The sequence below is a fragment of the Quercus suber genome, unplaced genomic scaffold (genome assembly GCF_002906115.3).
Source record: "Quercus suber isolate HL8 unplaced genomic scaffold, Cork oak 2.0 scaffold_329, whole genome shotgun sequence".
In the NCBI taxonomy this organism is placed as follows: Eukaryota; Viridiplantae; Streptophyta; class Magnoliopsida; order Fagales; family Fagaceae; genus Quercus; species Quercus suber.
The window spans coordinates 408232-422165 of NW_027069782.1; the positions used below are offsets into that span (position 1 = coordinate 408232).

Genomic DNA, 13934 nt, shown 5'->3' on the forward strand with positions numbered 1-13934 from the left:
ATATGTTCAACTGCAATAATTAAAATAATAATTCTAAACACTTGCCATTAAGTTGGGAATTGTATACATATTTAAGGTGGCATTGAATAATCTTTCATCAACCACCAGTAAATATAGGGCATTTGGTACAACTACAACCAAAACAGTTGCACTTGTCCTTGTTTACAAAACTTACAAAATACAAAAAGTGTTTGAATAGCATATACAAAAAGTGTCTTGCCATTGTCTGCCCTGTCATTGTCTACAAATTACAAATAACCCTAACACTGCATAACCTTAATACATAACAACAAAAGTGTCTTGACATAGTCTTCATTTACTGCCCCTGCCCTTGTCTCTCCCACCACAGTTGGCCTTTCCACCTCTTGTTTTACATTTTTGAGTCCTAGCTGCATTACCACTTCCTCTCAAAGCAGCTCCTCTAGTAGCAGGTGGTCTTGTAGGCTACAAAATACAAGAATTCACATGTTAACTAACAGTATCATAGTTTTATGACTAACAGATCAAACCTAAAACTACAGTAACTGTGATGATAGTGCTCTAGTGTCCCATGTTTCTGCAAGGGTGTGTGGTGCTAGCTGGCTTGAAGTGAACCAAGGAGCTCCTCTAACTGTGTACCTGAAGTCTGAAGAGTACCACTGACTTGGTTGTTGTGACCATAGAGATTGAGCTGGTGACTATGACCTTGTTACTTGGTTGGATTAGGATGAGACCATAGTGTAAAGCTAATGTGTTGGTGGGGGCTGAAATGATGCTAGGGGTTAAGATGAGGATGGGGCTTGGGAAGTAGATTAGGCTTGAGATGAGGATGGGGCTTGACTGCATGTAGAAGGCCTTCCACTTCCTTGCAACCAAATATGAGCATGTTTACAGTGGCAGTTATTGGCTTTTTGCATTTAATAAAAAAAATTTGTAAAAACTTACAGATTTTTCTTTCTGCAATCTCTTCCTCCTCTCGCATGGTGTCTCACCAGTGACACTGACCTTGCATCCATTTGCATTATGCGCTTCCTTTTGACACCTTCCACACCTCACTAGCTTGTTTGCTCTAAACACCTTATAATGGTTTCTTAGCTTATCAACATCTTTCTTCCTCTTCATGGGTGGCCTGCCTAGTGGATTATAGATAATAGGTGCAATAGGCTTGGGTTGGCCACTTGACATCTACTCAAACTCGCTAGATATAGGAGGTATGGGTGTCTTGTATGTCTCTACAAAAGCATCCTTGTAGTAGCATGGATGGGTGTAATCTTTTGGTTTCTCATGATTCACAAAAATGGCTACAACTCCATGCTTGTAGGGGATTCCTGTCAAGTCTTATACTCTACAACTGCATGTCCTCCCTACCAAGTCTACCAAATGCCTTTCCCTTTCATTGTCAACCTCATACACAAACCTCCCAGATGGCATTGCACAAAAGCTCTTAGAGTCTAATTTTAACTTCTCCAACTTATCCTATATGCTTACACAACTTGCCACCATACTTTTCTATGCCAATCTTCTTTATATACAGCCTGCTCATAAACCTAACTCTGATTCACTCCAGCATTGATAAGATTGGCTTGTCTCTAGCTTTCACAGTCATAGAGTTAAAACTCTCAATCAGATTATTTACCAGACAATTTGTCAAATCTCTTGGAGAAAAGTGGGATCTGATCCTTTGTGCAGGCTCTATATCAACGAGGTACTTCCTAGCTTCTTCATCCAAACTCTTAAGATGCTCCATCCCCCTCTCAAATTTCCTGACTGATGTTGTGCTAGCACACCTCCACAGTACACTCTTCAACTCCATGCACTTATGTTAACCTTGAAATTGTTGTATATGTGCTTCACACAATACCTATGCTCCACAATTAGAAATAGAGTCTCCATTGTAGGTAGAAGGCCCTGCAATCAAGTAAGCAAGTAAGCATTCAATGTCAGTAAGTAAGCATGTAAGCATTCAAGTAAGCAACTATGCAAGTAAGCACATAATGAAGTCATGAACATGAGCTAGATGGTAATACATTCTGCCTGTCACTGATGAATACTAGATTAAGCTCCTTTGGCCTACCAATGTTATCTGCAAACTGCTCCAAGAACTAGATCCAACTGTTCTTATTCTTTTGCTCAATTACAGCCATTGTCACTGGGAATATATTGTCATTTCCATCATTGGTAGTGACAAACAATAATTGCCCACCAAACCTACTCTTGGAGTGGCATCCATCCAGTCCAGCAAAGGGTCTATAACTACCTAGAAAGCCAACTTTCTAAGCATTGTACCTAATGTACATCCTTTTAAACTTGGGTTCTGCATTCTCATTTTCCATCTCTGTTTGCAGAATCACCTTGCTTCCTATATTTGTCCTCATTATCATTTCTGCATAATATCTAAGTATGCCATACTGAGCCTCTTCATTCCCAGTATTCAAACCCCTAGCTGCCTTCCTTGATCTATACACCTGACTAATATTTAAATCAACTGAAATCTACTGCATCATATGGTGATTAACACCTGAGACCTTCCAATTAGGATTCTTAACAAAATCTTCCAAATACATGTTTGCCACATAGGCTGATATAACTTACCTATTTTAAAATGTTATGGGGTAGGTATACTCAGGATTAAGTGTCTTAATCTCAAATGTACACTTTCTAGTCACCATTGAGGCATAACACCTCCATCCACAATTGTTCTTACAATATACAAAAATCTTCTTCTTCTCATTCAACTTCCACTTAATATCAATATGATGCTGAATCACATACTCCCTCAAAGCCTTCCTAAACACCTTAGAGTTTGGAAACTTCATCCCTACCATCAACCTAACACTAGTCATATTAGTCCTCTTATTGAATTCTAGGTTTCCAAGCCTCTACTCATCATCAGAACCATCCACACTTGCAATAGCATCCTCTAAAACTGGTTCAGCCCACTCTTCATCTAAATCTATGTTTGGAGGAGGAACATTGCTTAGGCTAGGTGTATCTATGTTTGGCTGAGGTGTATTAGTGTTTGGATGAGGTGTATCAGTGGTTGGAATAGTGTTAAGGTCAAATGAAACTCTGTGGGGTGGAGAAGACTCACCAAAAATGTCATCAGAATAGTCTTCTCCTTCCAGACCTTCATTCAACTAATCAAACTCCTCCTCTAGCCCACACTAGCATCACCCTTTGTAGCAATTCATGCACCACCCGCTACACCTACCCTTGCACCCTCTATAGCAGCCTCTGTACCATCAGGAACTTCAACTATAAGTGGAGCATGACCACTCTCCACATACAATATGATGGTGTCTCTTGGCCCTCCCTCATTAAACTTGCACATGGACACCACGTCTTTATCATCTTATATAAGACTCAAGTCTTACTCCAAGTTGCCCCTAGGACCTAATTGATGAACCCTACACAATTCATCAATCCCCAATTCCTCACATATACCTTCTATTTCAAAATAATTAAGCCTATCAGGATCCCTATACACTATTTCAACTTTCCCACCAAAGTATTCTAAACTAGGGTTCCATAGAAAAGTACCCCCATAATGTACCTCGAATTTCACTTCCTCGTCAACCATCTGTAATAACAAATTACCATTTGACATGTACACAATTAACAATTAAAGAATTGTAAACAATAGACACAAAAGAGTAAACACTTGCATGTTTCCGTTTTGCCTTTGGGATGCAACACACACATCAGAAGGACCACATTTTCTGCTTTGCTTTTGTTTCTATTTTACTAATAAGCACATGCAAACACTAAAATTTAAACCCAACATAAACTTAGGTCCACTGTGAGACATAATGACCACAACAGACAAAATGCCCATAAACAAACACAAATCCAAACAAAAGGTGGTCACATTTTTCATAAATATCAACAAACACAATTAATATTCTCATTGCATTACATGTAACATTGACCATTGACTGGTTACTCAAAAAACTATAAAACAACCACAAGCCCAAATTAAAAACCCAAACAGTGACTAATTTCTTACCAGGATTTTAGTCCCTTGAACAACCCGTTGCTCGTCTAAGTTTATACTTGCAACACTATTTCAATATCAGATGAAGAATGGGGTTTCTACAAGGATTTTCATGTTTCTTAGGGCTCGTGAGGAAAAGATTCAATGGTTCGTATTTTTTATCCGTGTTATGTTCTGATTTTTAATAAAAGGTTGTTTTTCTAACGTCTGAGGGTGAGGTGGGTAACAGATGGGTAACGGATTGAAGTTCAGGTAGACAAAGTGTAAAGTTTTAAACCACGGATAGGCAAAGTAAAACGAGTCATCCCACAAGTGAGTTTACTGTAATTATCTCACAATTGAAACATGGCAAATTAAGGCATGCGGATGCCTAGAACATGCCACCCATTACGTTACAAGTTTGATGTGGCTATGCATTTCCCAAGTGATGCCAAAAAGGCATGCCATTTTTTTTGTAAGTGCATAACTGATAAGTTGTTGCGTCCTTTTTACCTTTGCCTTTGTTAAAGTATGTTGTACCAATAGAAATTAAGATGAATTTAATATTTTATCAAAATGATAATTATATACATTCTTTTTATAAAAGTAAATTGTGGACAAATATCATAGAGAGCCATGTCGTAATGAGTACAAATCATAAATTATTGATAGATGTTTATATTTTTTTTAAAAAAATCTGCTTATTACATTTACAGCTCATAATTAAATATTTTTTTGTGTCGAATATTTACTATTTGTTAACACGTACTTAAAACATTCCTAAATGAAGTTCCTGTTACATATGTTGACGGTGTTATCTTGGGATTTCAATATGTTTGAGACTTTTTTTTATTCTCTTTCATTATTTCCCTTTCATCTTTCTTTGTCACATATATGCTCTAATTTCTTTTTCTTTTTCTTTTTTTATGGGAACATATATGCTCTAATTTGGTGATGAATTCAAGATCAATCTAATCTTGAGTTGATTCTTAAAAAAGAAAAAAAAAATAGTCTTGAGCTTGAGACCAGCTCAAATTTTATATAAAGTGTAAATACCATCAAAAACTTCCAATCAATGTTTATCCCATTCCATTCTATCCAGTTTCATTTTCATGGCGTGCAGTGCCAATTTTTGGTTGGGTGGAGTGTTTATGACTTTTTGTAAAGAATAAATTGATTGCCATCAATGAAAAACTCTCTCTTACCATAATGTCAAAGCATTAGATCCGAAGCCTCAAAAAAAAAAAAAAGATCCAAAGCCTCATTTCACAATACTGTTCCCATTGTTGACATGCCAAGATGGGTTGCTTGCCACCTCTAACACTTTACGGTGAAGACTTAAAGCACCCTCTGGGGTCTTTTTTTTTTTTATCTTTTTTGTCATTTGCGGAACTCATTGCTGAAATTTTACAGTAAGATACTAGAGACTTGTCACACGACAAATTATGTATAGTAAAAATATGGACCCACCATTTTATTTTACCATTTACAACTCGTCACTTGTGACAAAAGTGACGAGTTAGAACTCAGAACAAAAGTTCTGAATTTTTTTGTCTTCCGAGACGTAGGACTGTCTATGTCAAAAACCAAACCAGGCCCATGAACTAACGGTCGTTCGTTCCACTACTCTATTACGACCTTACATCAAAATCATTTTACCTTTTTCTTCCAATAGAAAATAAATATGACGCCATCCCGTGCTTTCCTATTGTCTGTTGAGTATTCACCATTACTTGTAACCAATTTTCTTCAATGTCGCTTTCATTCTCTTTAATATTTTATCTTCACTTTGCCTTCCAAAATCTTCTTTCTTCTACACCATCCACTCTTCTCATCTCACAAGTCAAAATTTTGAAGACTTTACACGTATGAATGACGGTTGCAGCGAGATTATCATCATAATTAAAACTTATCTAATAATTCATTTTTAAACAGTTGACGAATAAAAAAAAGACAAAGAACATACAGGCCTTGAATTGAATGCTTTTGATCAAGATGATCTAGAGGCTCCAAGAGTTGAACTGAAAATTATTATTGTTTTTTAATAAATATACATTCAACTTTAAATTTCATTTTCTCCAATGTAATTATCAAGTTATTAAGAATAAAAAAAAGTCTAGAGGCAGAAGTAAAATGAGAAATTTGACATTAAAAAAACCAAAAGATTAACAAAATCATGAACAAAAATTTCTTACATTAAATTCCTAAAATCACAACTTTACATCATTAATTACCACCACACAAATCTCTCTCAATTCACACGCAAACAGCCAAACACACACACACAAGAAGAGAGGATGCATGAGGGGTTAATGATATTTTTCACCCCAGATAAATTGATAATTACAACCGAGAAAGGGTGATTTGAATCTTGACGTTTCCGTCAATTAAATTACAAGACTCTTAACATCTCAGCCTTGCTTTCAGTATTGAAACAAGGCAGGAGAGGAAGAGGTGGAGGATTGAGGAAGTTGGGTCCTCGAGATTTGGTCCATGAGAGAAAGAACCCGAGCGTTGTACTCACGAGCCTGGTGTACGGCCTCAGCCTCGAGCTCACCAAGCTGCGAGCACAGCCTCTCCTCAGCCTCCTCAGCAATTCTGAGTCTCTCCCATGCTCTCTGTAGCTCCTTCCTCATCTCCTCCTCTCTCTCTTGACTCCTCCTAAGCTCTCTCTCCAACTCCATGTTCCTCTTCCTAAGCCTAATCTCCTCTTCTTCTCTGCTCTTCTTCGCTTCAACAACTAGAAAAGCTCCCATTGTTGGTGCCATTTTTTTTTTTCTTTCTCTCTCTCTCTATATATCTATGCTGTCAAAGGGTTGCTATGTTTAACTAGTTCTTAGCTCTCTCTGCCTTCGTTTCTCTGTTTGGCTTATAATTAGGCTTAGCAAGATGTTGAATATATAGACTTACAGATGTGTAGAACATGGGTGTCTAGGTTCAATGTACCTCGTCCTTTTCTAGATTCATTTTTTTGCTTACGTGTTTGCTTTGCTATCAGAGGTTGAATGAATCTCTGGGCATTGTTGGCATATTAATATTTGTTAATGAATTATGTAAAAAAGTTTTGGAAATATAAAAAGCGGTTAAAAAAAGTCAATATTTTGTCATAATACTTAAAGATATTCGTTAACATTTCTCGTTAACTAAAATAAGAACTCATGAACCATCAATCAATCTTGTTTCATTCAACACAAGCCAAAATCGAATCTAAGTTACTTACGAATATAAGAATCGCATAATAAAGTCAAAATCTAAAAAAAACTAACAATATTTGTTACCAACCATCAAACACAACTTCTTCTTTTTTTTCTTTTTAGTGTGATAAATTGTTATAGATTCACTACTATAAAACAAAGTATCTTACTTGGCAAAAAAATATATCTTTGAAATTATTCTATTGATCCATTTTTTATTTTGGTAATTTTGATTAGTGGATAATAACTAATAACATCTTTTTTATTCTCATCAATCATAATTTATAAACTCAATAAGTTATGAATAATTGTGTCTAGATACATAACGCCGGCTTGCCAGTTGCCATCAATTTTTGCTTTAAAGTTAATTTATTTGTTTTGCATAATTTTTTAAAGTCTAACTATTTCCAAGTACAATCATATTTTAATCAAATTTCAACATATACGCATTGAAAAAAAAAAAAAAGCTACATCCAAATGCACATTTACTTAATTTTTGGGTTGGTTCAGTTTAACAAAAATGCAAAATGAGTAAATGGAAATTGAGGGAAAAAAAAAGGATATAATATTGTACTCTATGATATTTAAAGAAGCGTATGAACTTTTTATGGGTCGAAGAAGTATGATGCATTTATAATTTCGTAAGGCAAAAACTTATTATCCTATTTTATGTAAATTAATTAATTGGATTTTAATTGGGTGTATAGAGAAGCAAATAAGGCAGCTCAATCATGTTCTAACCTGGTGGACCTTAGATAGCTCTTTCCTTATTTGTTTTTTTTTTTTTAGAATGGCTTGATCCACACATTTGTAAATGTACTTTATGAGGAAGCTCGGTCTTTGATGATTTGATCCCTAGCCTTTTGTATCCTTCCTTGCTGGTTGATTTTGGCAATAAAACTTTTCTATTTCATTTAAAAAAAAACCATAAAACATTAAGATATTTACTTGTTTGACTTTGACCTATCATATTTACTAAGGGTCAGTTGTTGGCTTGTTGCAGGGTGGATGCTTATCTTGAATAGCTCAACTTTGTTGCACACACCACACAATCAAAGACAGGACAAAAGAGCTACGAGGTGACACCGGTGTGGTTCGGCGCTAAGAACCTCCAACGATCAAGTCAAAAAGATTTCTCTATCTTTTAGCGAATAGAGAATATATAGGTTCTTGCTTATACCTTGTGTGGTTCGCTAAATTCTCAAATTATTAGGCTTTTCAGGCATTGATCTTGTTGATAATTTGCTATTAATTATAATTAATCACCTTAATCATTTGGAGATTAGTTATTTACGTTTGTGGTTCTCTGTTCGAATTTTGAACATGGTGTTGGTGCCTTATATAATTATATTAACACATTGGAATTGTGCTTTTGTATAAACTGTTATAAAGTAGCACTTTGAGTTTAAAATGAGTATTTGTTAAAATGGTTATGAGGAGTTCTTATTGTGAAACGGTATTTTGGATTTTAAAAAAAGTGTTTTTCAAATTGCCTAATCAAATAGACTTTAAATCGTCTTATGACGTGGAAGATTTTCTATTAGGTAGATGATCTCATGCACCATCATTAACCCACTAATTACTAATGAACTTTAGTCTAATAGCACTAGCACCTTTGCAGTGGGTCAATGCTTATGATTTAATCCCTCCATAAATTCATCTAGCCAAAAGATAAAAAGTGATATTAATCTTTTAACTCAATCAAACTAAATTGTTCGTATTCAATTTTGTTTGATTTAAAACAGAACCAAATTTAAAATAAAAAAATCAAATTAATCAGTTTGATTCAAGTACACCATAGCCAAGTTGCTCTCCCACTTGCTATCTATTTCTTCAATTTACTAGGTTTTATTTTTATTTTGATTGGTTATTTCAAAATATCTTCTAATAATTTGTCTTGCGCCACTAACCTAAGAAGCACTATCTATCCCAATCAATGAAGAAAAAAATCTATAAAAAAAAAAAAAATTGAATAAAAAAAATCTATTAGTGCTTTAGTAAGTCATGTTATTATTGGTTGAATAACTTAAGCATGAAACACGTATGAATCCACATTCCACACACATGATCCTTATTGGTTAATCTGATAAGTGTGAATGTTAGTGAAAGATTTCTTGTCCATTAACATTGATAAACTTGCTTAAATTTAAATTCAATTAGTTGAGATTGTGGAGTTTACAAAGTCAAATAGTTCTGTTTGAATTATTTACAGTTTATTCTTTAAATTATAGACTCGCGTTGGACATCATACAATTGTGCTTCAACTTTTTTGATGGTTCAGCTCCTTTTAACATAGTCAATTGCTTTTATATTCAAAATTCAAGATAGCACTTCTCTTTTTTATATGAAGGGTTTAGGATTTTTTTTTTTTTTTAAATTTTTTGCCTTTTGACTACATTGGGTTCTTAGTCATATATTAAAGTTTATATAATGAGTATGGTGTCAAAAGCTTCATTTACAACACAACATCTTGATCTTATAGCATAAACTAATTGAAGGACCCTTTGTATAAATAAATAGTACTAAAGAATCTCAAGTTATCTAAGACAAACAACTATTCCAATTAGCAAGATAGCTTATTTGAAGAAAGATACTTGACAAAATAGAGGGAGAGGGAGAGGAAAAGAAAAAAAAAATCATTTGATGCAATTAAACTATTGGTTTTTATTTTTATCTTTATGGAAAACATCAAATTTTATTTAGAATTAAAAGCAATTGATACATTATGAAGAAGAGTTTATTGTATAAAATAAGGATTCTCTTCAATTCAAATAAAAAAATTAATAATTTTAATTAACAAATGAGCAGAACGATTGTCTTGTCTGTATACATAAAAAATTTCAACTCGACAAAATTCATGCATAAAGGATGTCATACCATAAACTATTGGCCTTTTAGGGTCCGTTTGGATAAAACTTATTTTGCTGAAACTGAAAACTGAAAACACTGTAACAAAATAATTTTTAAATGTGTGAATAGTGTTATGGGACCCATTTTTAATGAAAAAGTTGCTGAAAAGTGTAATTTGTGGGACCCGTGAACAGTGCACGAGTGCACCGTTCACTGCTGACTTAGTCAAAAGGTGCGGTTGAAGCAAAAAAAAAAAAAAACTAAAAATGGGTGAAAACATAAAACGCAGCCGCAGACATGGTATCTAAACCCACACTTAGTGTGCGAAACACGCTTCCCAAACACACGTTTTGTGTTTCTGCTCTTTTTTTTTCTTTTTCTTTTTCTTTTTTCTTTTTTCTTTTTGAGCCGAAAGTTTTGACTTTTCCTGTGAACAGTGCATGATGTGTACTGTTCACAAGCCCACAAATTTCACTTTTCAGCAACTTTTTTATTAAAAATGGGTCCCAAGATACTATTCACACATTTAAAAATTATTATGCTACAGTATTTTTCAGTTTTTAGTTTTCAACTGTATCCAAACGGACCCTTAGTAATAAAAACTAATTAAGCTCAATCCAAAATCAATATCTCCATCAAGGTTTGTCACTTTGTGACACAAAATTAAGCAACCTTCATTAACTAAACCAATCAATTAACATTTAAAAGTTTTTGACACAGTGATGAGTGATGCAACTGTCTTGCTCTAGCTTTGGATGTTATGACTTATGAGCAACTTCGTTTCCATGTTGTAGAATGTAGATTTGGGTGTCGTAAGAAACTTTGTTACTTCTCTGGCTTCCACAACTCCCATACAATTCTTGCGAAAGCTGGAGAAGCATCTACGGGTAAAGCACTGTATCCATATAACTGCTTGCCACCTACGCTCCGCCATCCATTCCAAATTAGGAACCTCGGTAATAGTATCCCGATCAACAGTGACGAAGGGATGAGCAAAACAGGAGACTACCGTTCATATTTCAGCGAATGATACACCATAAGAAGAGGGGTAGTGAACTGCTCATGGTGCAATTTATTATACACTTTCTTTGTTTTGTAACAGGAAACAAAGAAGCCGCCATATATATAATATATATTACGCGTCTTTCATATTCATTTTCACACTACTTACTATTATAATTATAATGCGCATCAACGACAATGATCGAGACAATGACCGAAAGGTATCGAAAATTACGGATCCCTAAATCTTGTATGATTGGTTGACAAGGTCGATGAAAAAGGCCCTTGCTACTTATTGCTATTGTGAAAATGCATCAAAGATAGCTAAACCATGATCGATGTGGACACATGTGATGAGTAGCGGCAGTATCAAGAACCCAATTTTGATGGTAAATGGGGTTGCTACTAGCCACAAACACCTCATCTTCAATGAGAATTTATCCATTTCGTTCTGTTATTCTCCTAGTTTTATAGCACACCCATGTAGAGGGATCTTTCCGGCGCTAAGGCGCTGCATCTCCTGTCCAAGTGAAGAATATCTTGTCCAAGTCCTTCCAGTTTGCATCCTTCTTCTGCCATTGGGAATGGACCGCCCGAATCACTATAGCAAACCCCCCTATACTCAATGGATAGCACTTATCCTCTTTCAATCAACAAAATGAAAAATGACAAAGCATATTGCGGTTCAATTTCATTACATCCGTGAAATCATTGAAAAGGCAAGGTTAGCAAAGGCAGTCGAATCGCTAGACTTTGAATTCTGCTTAGGAGAGGAGGTGGTAAACATCTTGACTGACCCCTCTTGAAGGGAAGACTAGTGGATTGGCTTAGAGAGAAGGTTGTTACGAAGGTTGATCTATCTGATCTTCCTCTGAAGTTTGGTGAGCTTGAAGGCAGCTTATTAGCAATGCGAAAACATAGGCCCAAGAAGCGGGGTGCTATGTCATTGTAGGAGTGGTAGCTCACACTCAAAACTTCTCCGACACGAGTCCTAATCGTTGCGCTACAGTCCGTTTCCTGGCTTCGCTTGGGCGATTTGCACTTCTGATTGGTTCCATTCATCCCCAACCCTAATGAATCAAGTATGAAGGGTCCGTCCGTCAAGCGGTTCGAGTTCTCGGTCAGTTCTCGTTCGCTCGCCCCCCTCATAGTCCATTAGTGGGTAGGGCGGTAAACTTAGAGGGCGCCCGCCTCCTCTTCAGACGTGTCCTCGACAACCCGGCGGTTGTTCGGTCTTCGCTTTTGGGGGTGAGAGTGCTTGGCCGCTAGGGTTTCCTTTTCCTCAACCAATTCGGTTGTGTCAGTCCTGTGAGATTGGTCTAACATTTTATTATGAAAAAAAATGGATTATTATATAATATTTAGAACAAAATCTTTTTTTATTTAGAAAACAGATTATATATTGTCCAATCTCTAGTGGTAGTGGAACCAACCAAGATGTATGTCGTCCAACTTGACCTATTAATCAACATCTCCACGTTTATTGGCAATCAAATATGAATATAAAAAAGGGTTAAAAAAAAAAACTATAATTGCTAATCCATTCGTGTGGCCTTGGTGACTTGAAAGAAATCAGTTTCTTGTTGGTTCTGAAGTGTGGTGACTGATGAGTACTAATACAATTATTAAATTCAAAAATTAAGGGAAAAAAATACAATTATAAAATTCAAGGGCAAGGCCCCTTAATCAAAAAATGGGTACTGGGTGTTAGGACATATATGTTTTTACTTGTTTAAGAACATATATCACTTAGTTATGTAAATTGGCTAATCTTTTGACAAAACGCACTTTGCTTGTAATTGGTAGTTCTAGTGTTTTTAATACTTCAAGAAACAATGTTTCAAGGTCAAGTGTTGAAGTCATCAAGTCTGTCCAAGAGAAAGCAAGTTGAAGTGCAGAATTTTTAAAGCTCGACACCTCTCGATAGCTACCTCGACACCTGCTATCTGTCGAAGTTTAAAAGTCAGATTTCCAATCTGATTTTCTTGGATCCGTGAATATGTTTTGGGCCTTCTTTTCTTCTAACCCTAAACATATAAAGGATTATTTTAAGAGCCGTTTGGTGACACAAGTTGCATTATCATTGAGCAATCTCTGTTTAAGCAAATTGTGATCAACAGACGAAGTTCTTGACGTAGTTCATTTTCCATCAAGAAGTTGCTGTGTAATTCACCATAGGTTTGTAACCAAGCATCTTCCTGCTATTCATCAGAAAGGATGATCTGAAGAACTTTGCAGCCAACCATTCTTCATCAGTTGGTGTTCTGAAGTCACGTACTTGGATCCGCGCATTGGTTAGTCACGTACTTGGGAGCCGTGCATCAAAGTGGAGACTGTCACTACAGATCAAGTCCAATTGGGTATTGGGTAAGGGTTCAATTGTAGGTTGGTAAGGTACTTCGGATTCCTTTACTTGTAACGCTTGATTTGATAATAGTGGAGTTTCGGGAGTGTGACCTGAAAATCACCCGGTGGGGTTTTTGCCATTAGGTTTTTCCCATTCGTAAACAAATCACCGTGTTATTTATTTTCCGCTGCATACTTAGTTGATTGGTGATTTGTTGTGCTTCCATAAAATTGCATATATTAATTGATTAATTATACTTGGCTAAATAATTAATTAGGGTTAATCACAAGGGTCATTCATATTGGACCTAACATAGGTCCTTCATTTGTTCTCTTTGTGTTTTTTTTTTTTTTGGAGTGGTGGGTGGGGTTGGGGGCGGGAGCGGGGGGTGGGGGTGGGGAGGGGAGGTGTGACTTGTGAGGGAGTAAAAAATATATGAAATTTATGAAAGTGTTAACTAATTATTTGATGTGAATTATAGTTAGCTTAATTAATAAAAATTTTATCATTGAATAAGAGATTTATGATTCAAATCACACCCTCTATTTATAAGGAAAAGAGAGAGGCTAAAATTCATTTCATTTTCATT

The 13934-nt window shown here is 35.6% G+C and overlaps 1 protein-coding gene across 1 annotated transcript; it reads right to left on the reverse strand.

Moving 5' to 3' along the window:
* Nucleotides 1-6129: 6129 nt before the first annotated feature.
* LOC112019840 (protein RESPONSE TO LOW SULFUR 3) lies at nucleotides 6130-6840 on the reverse strand. The gene has a single exon (XM_024052384.2). It carries the CDS (start codon nucleotides 6718-6720, stop codon nucleotides 6376-6378), a length of 345 nt encoding a protein of 114 aa, XP_023908152.2. The 5' UTR covers nucleotides 6721-6840; the 3' UTR covers nucleotides 6130-6375.
* Nucleotides 6841-13934: the final 7094 nt, after the last annotated feature.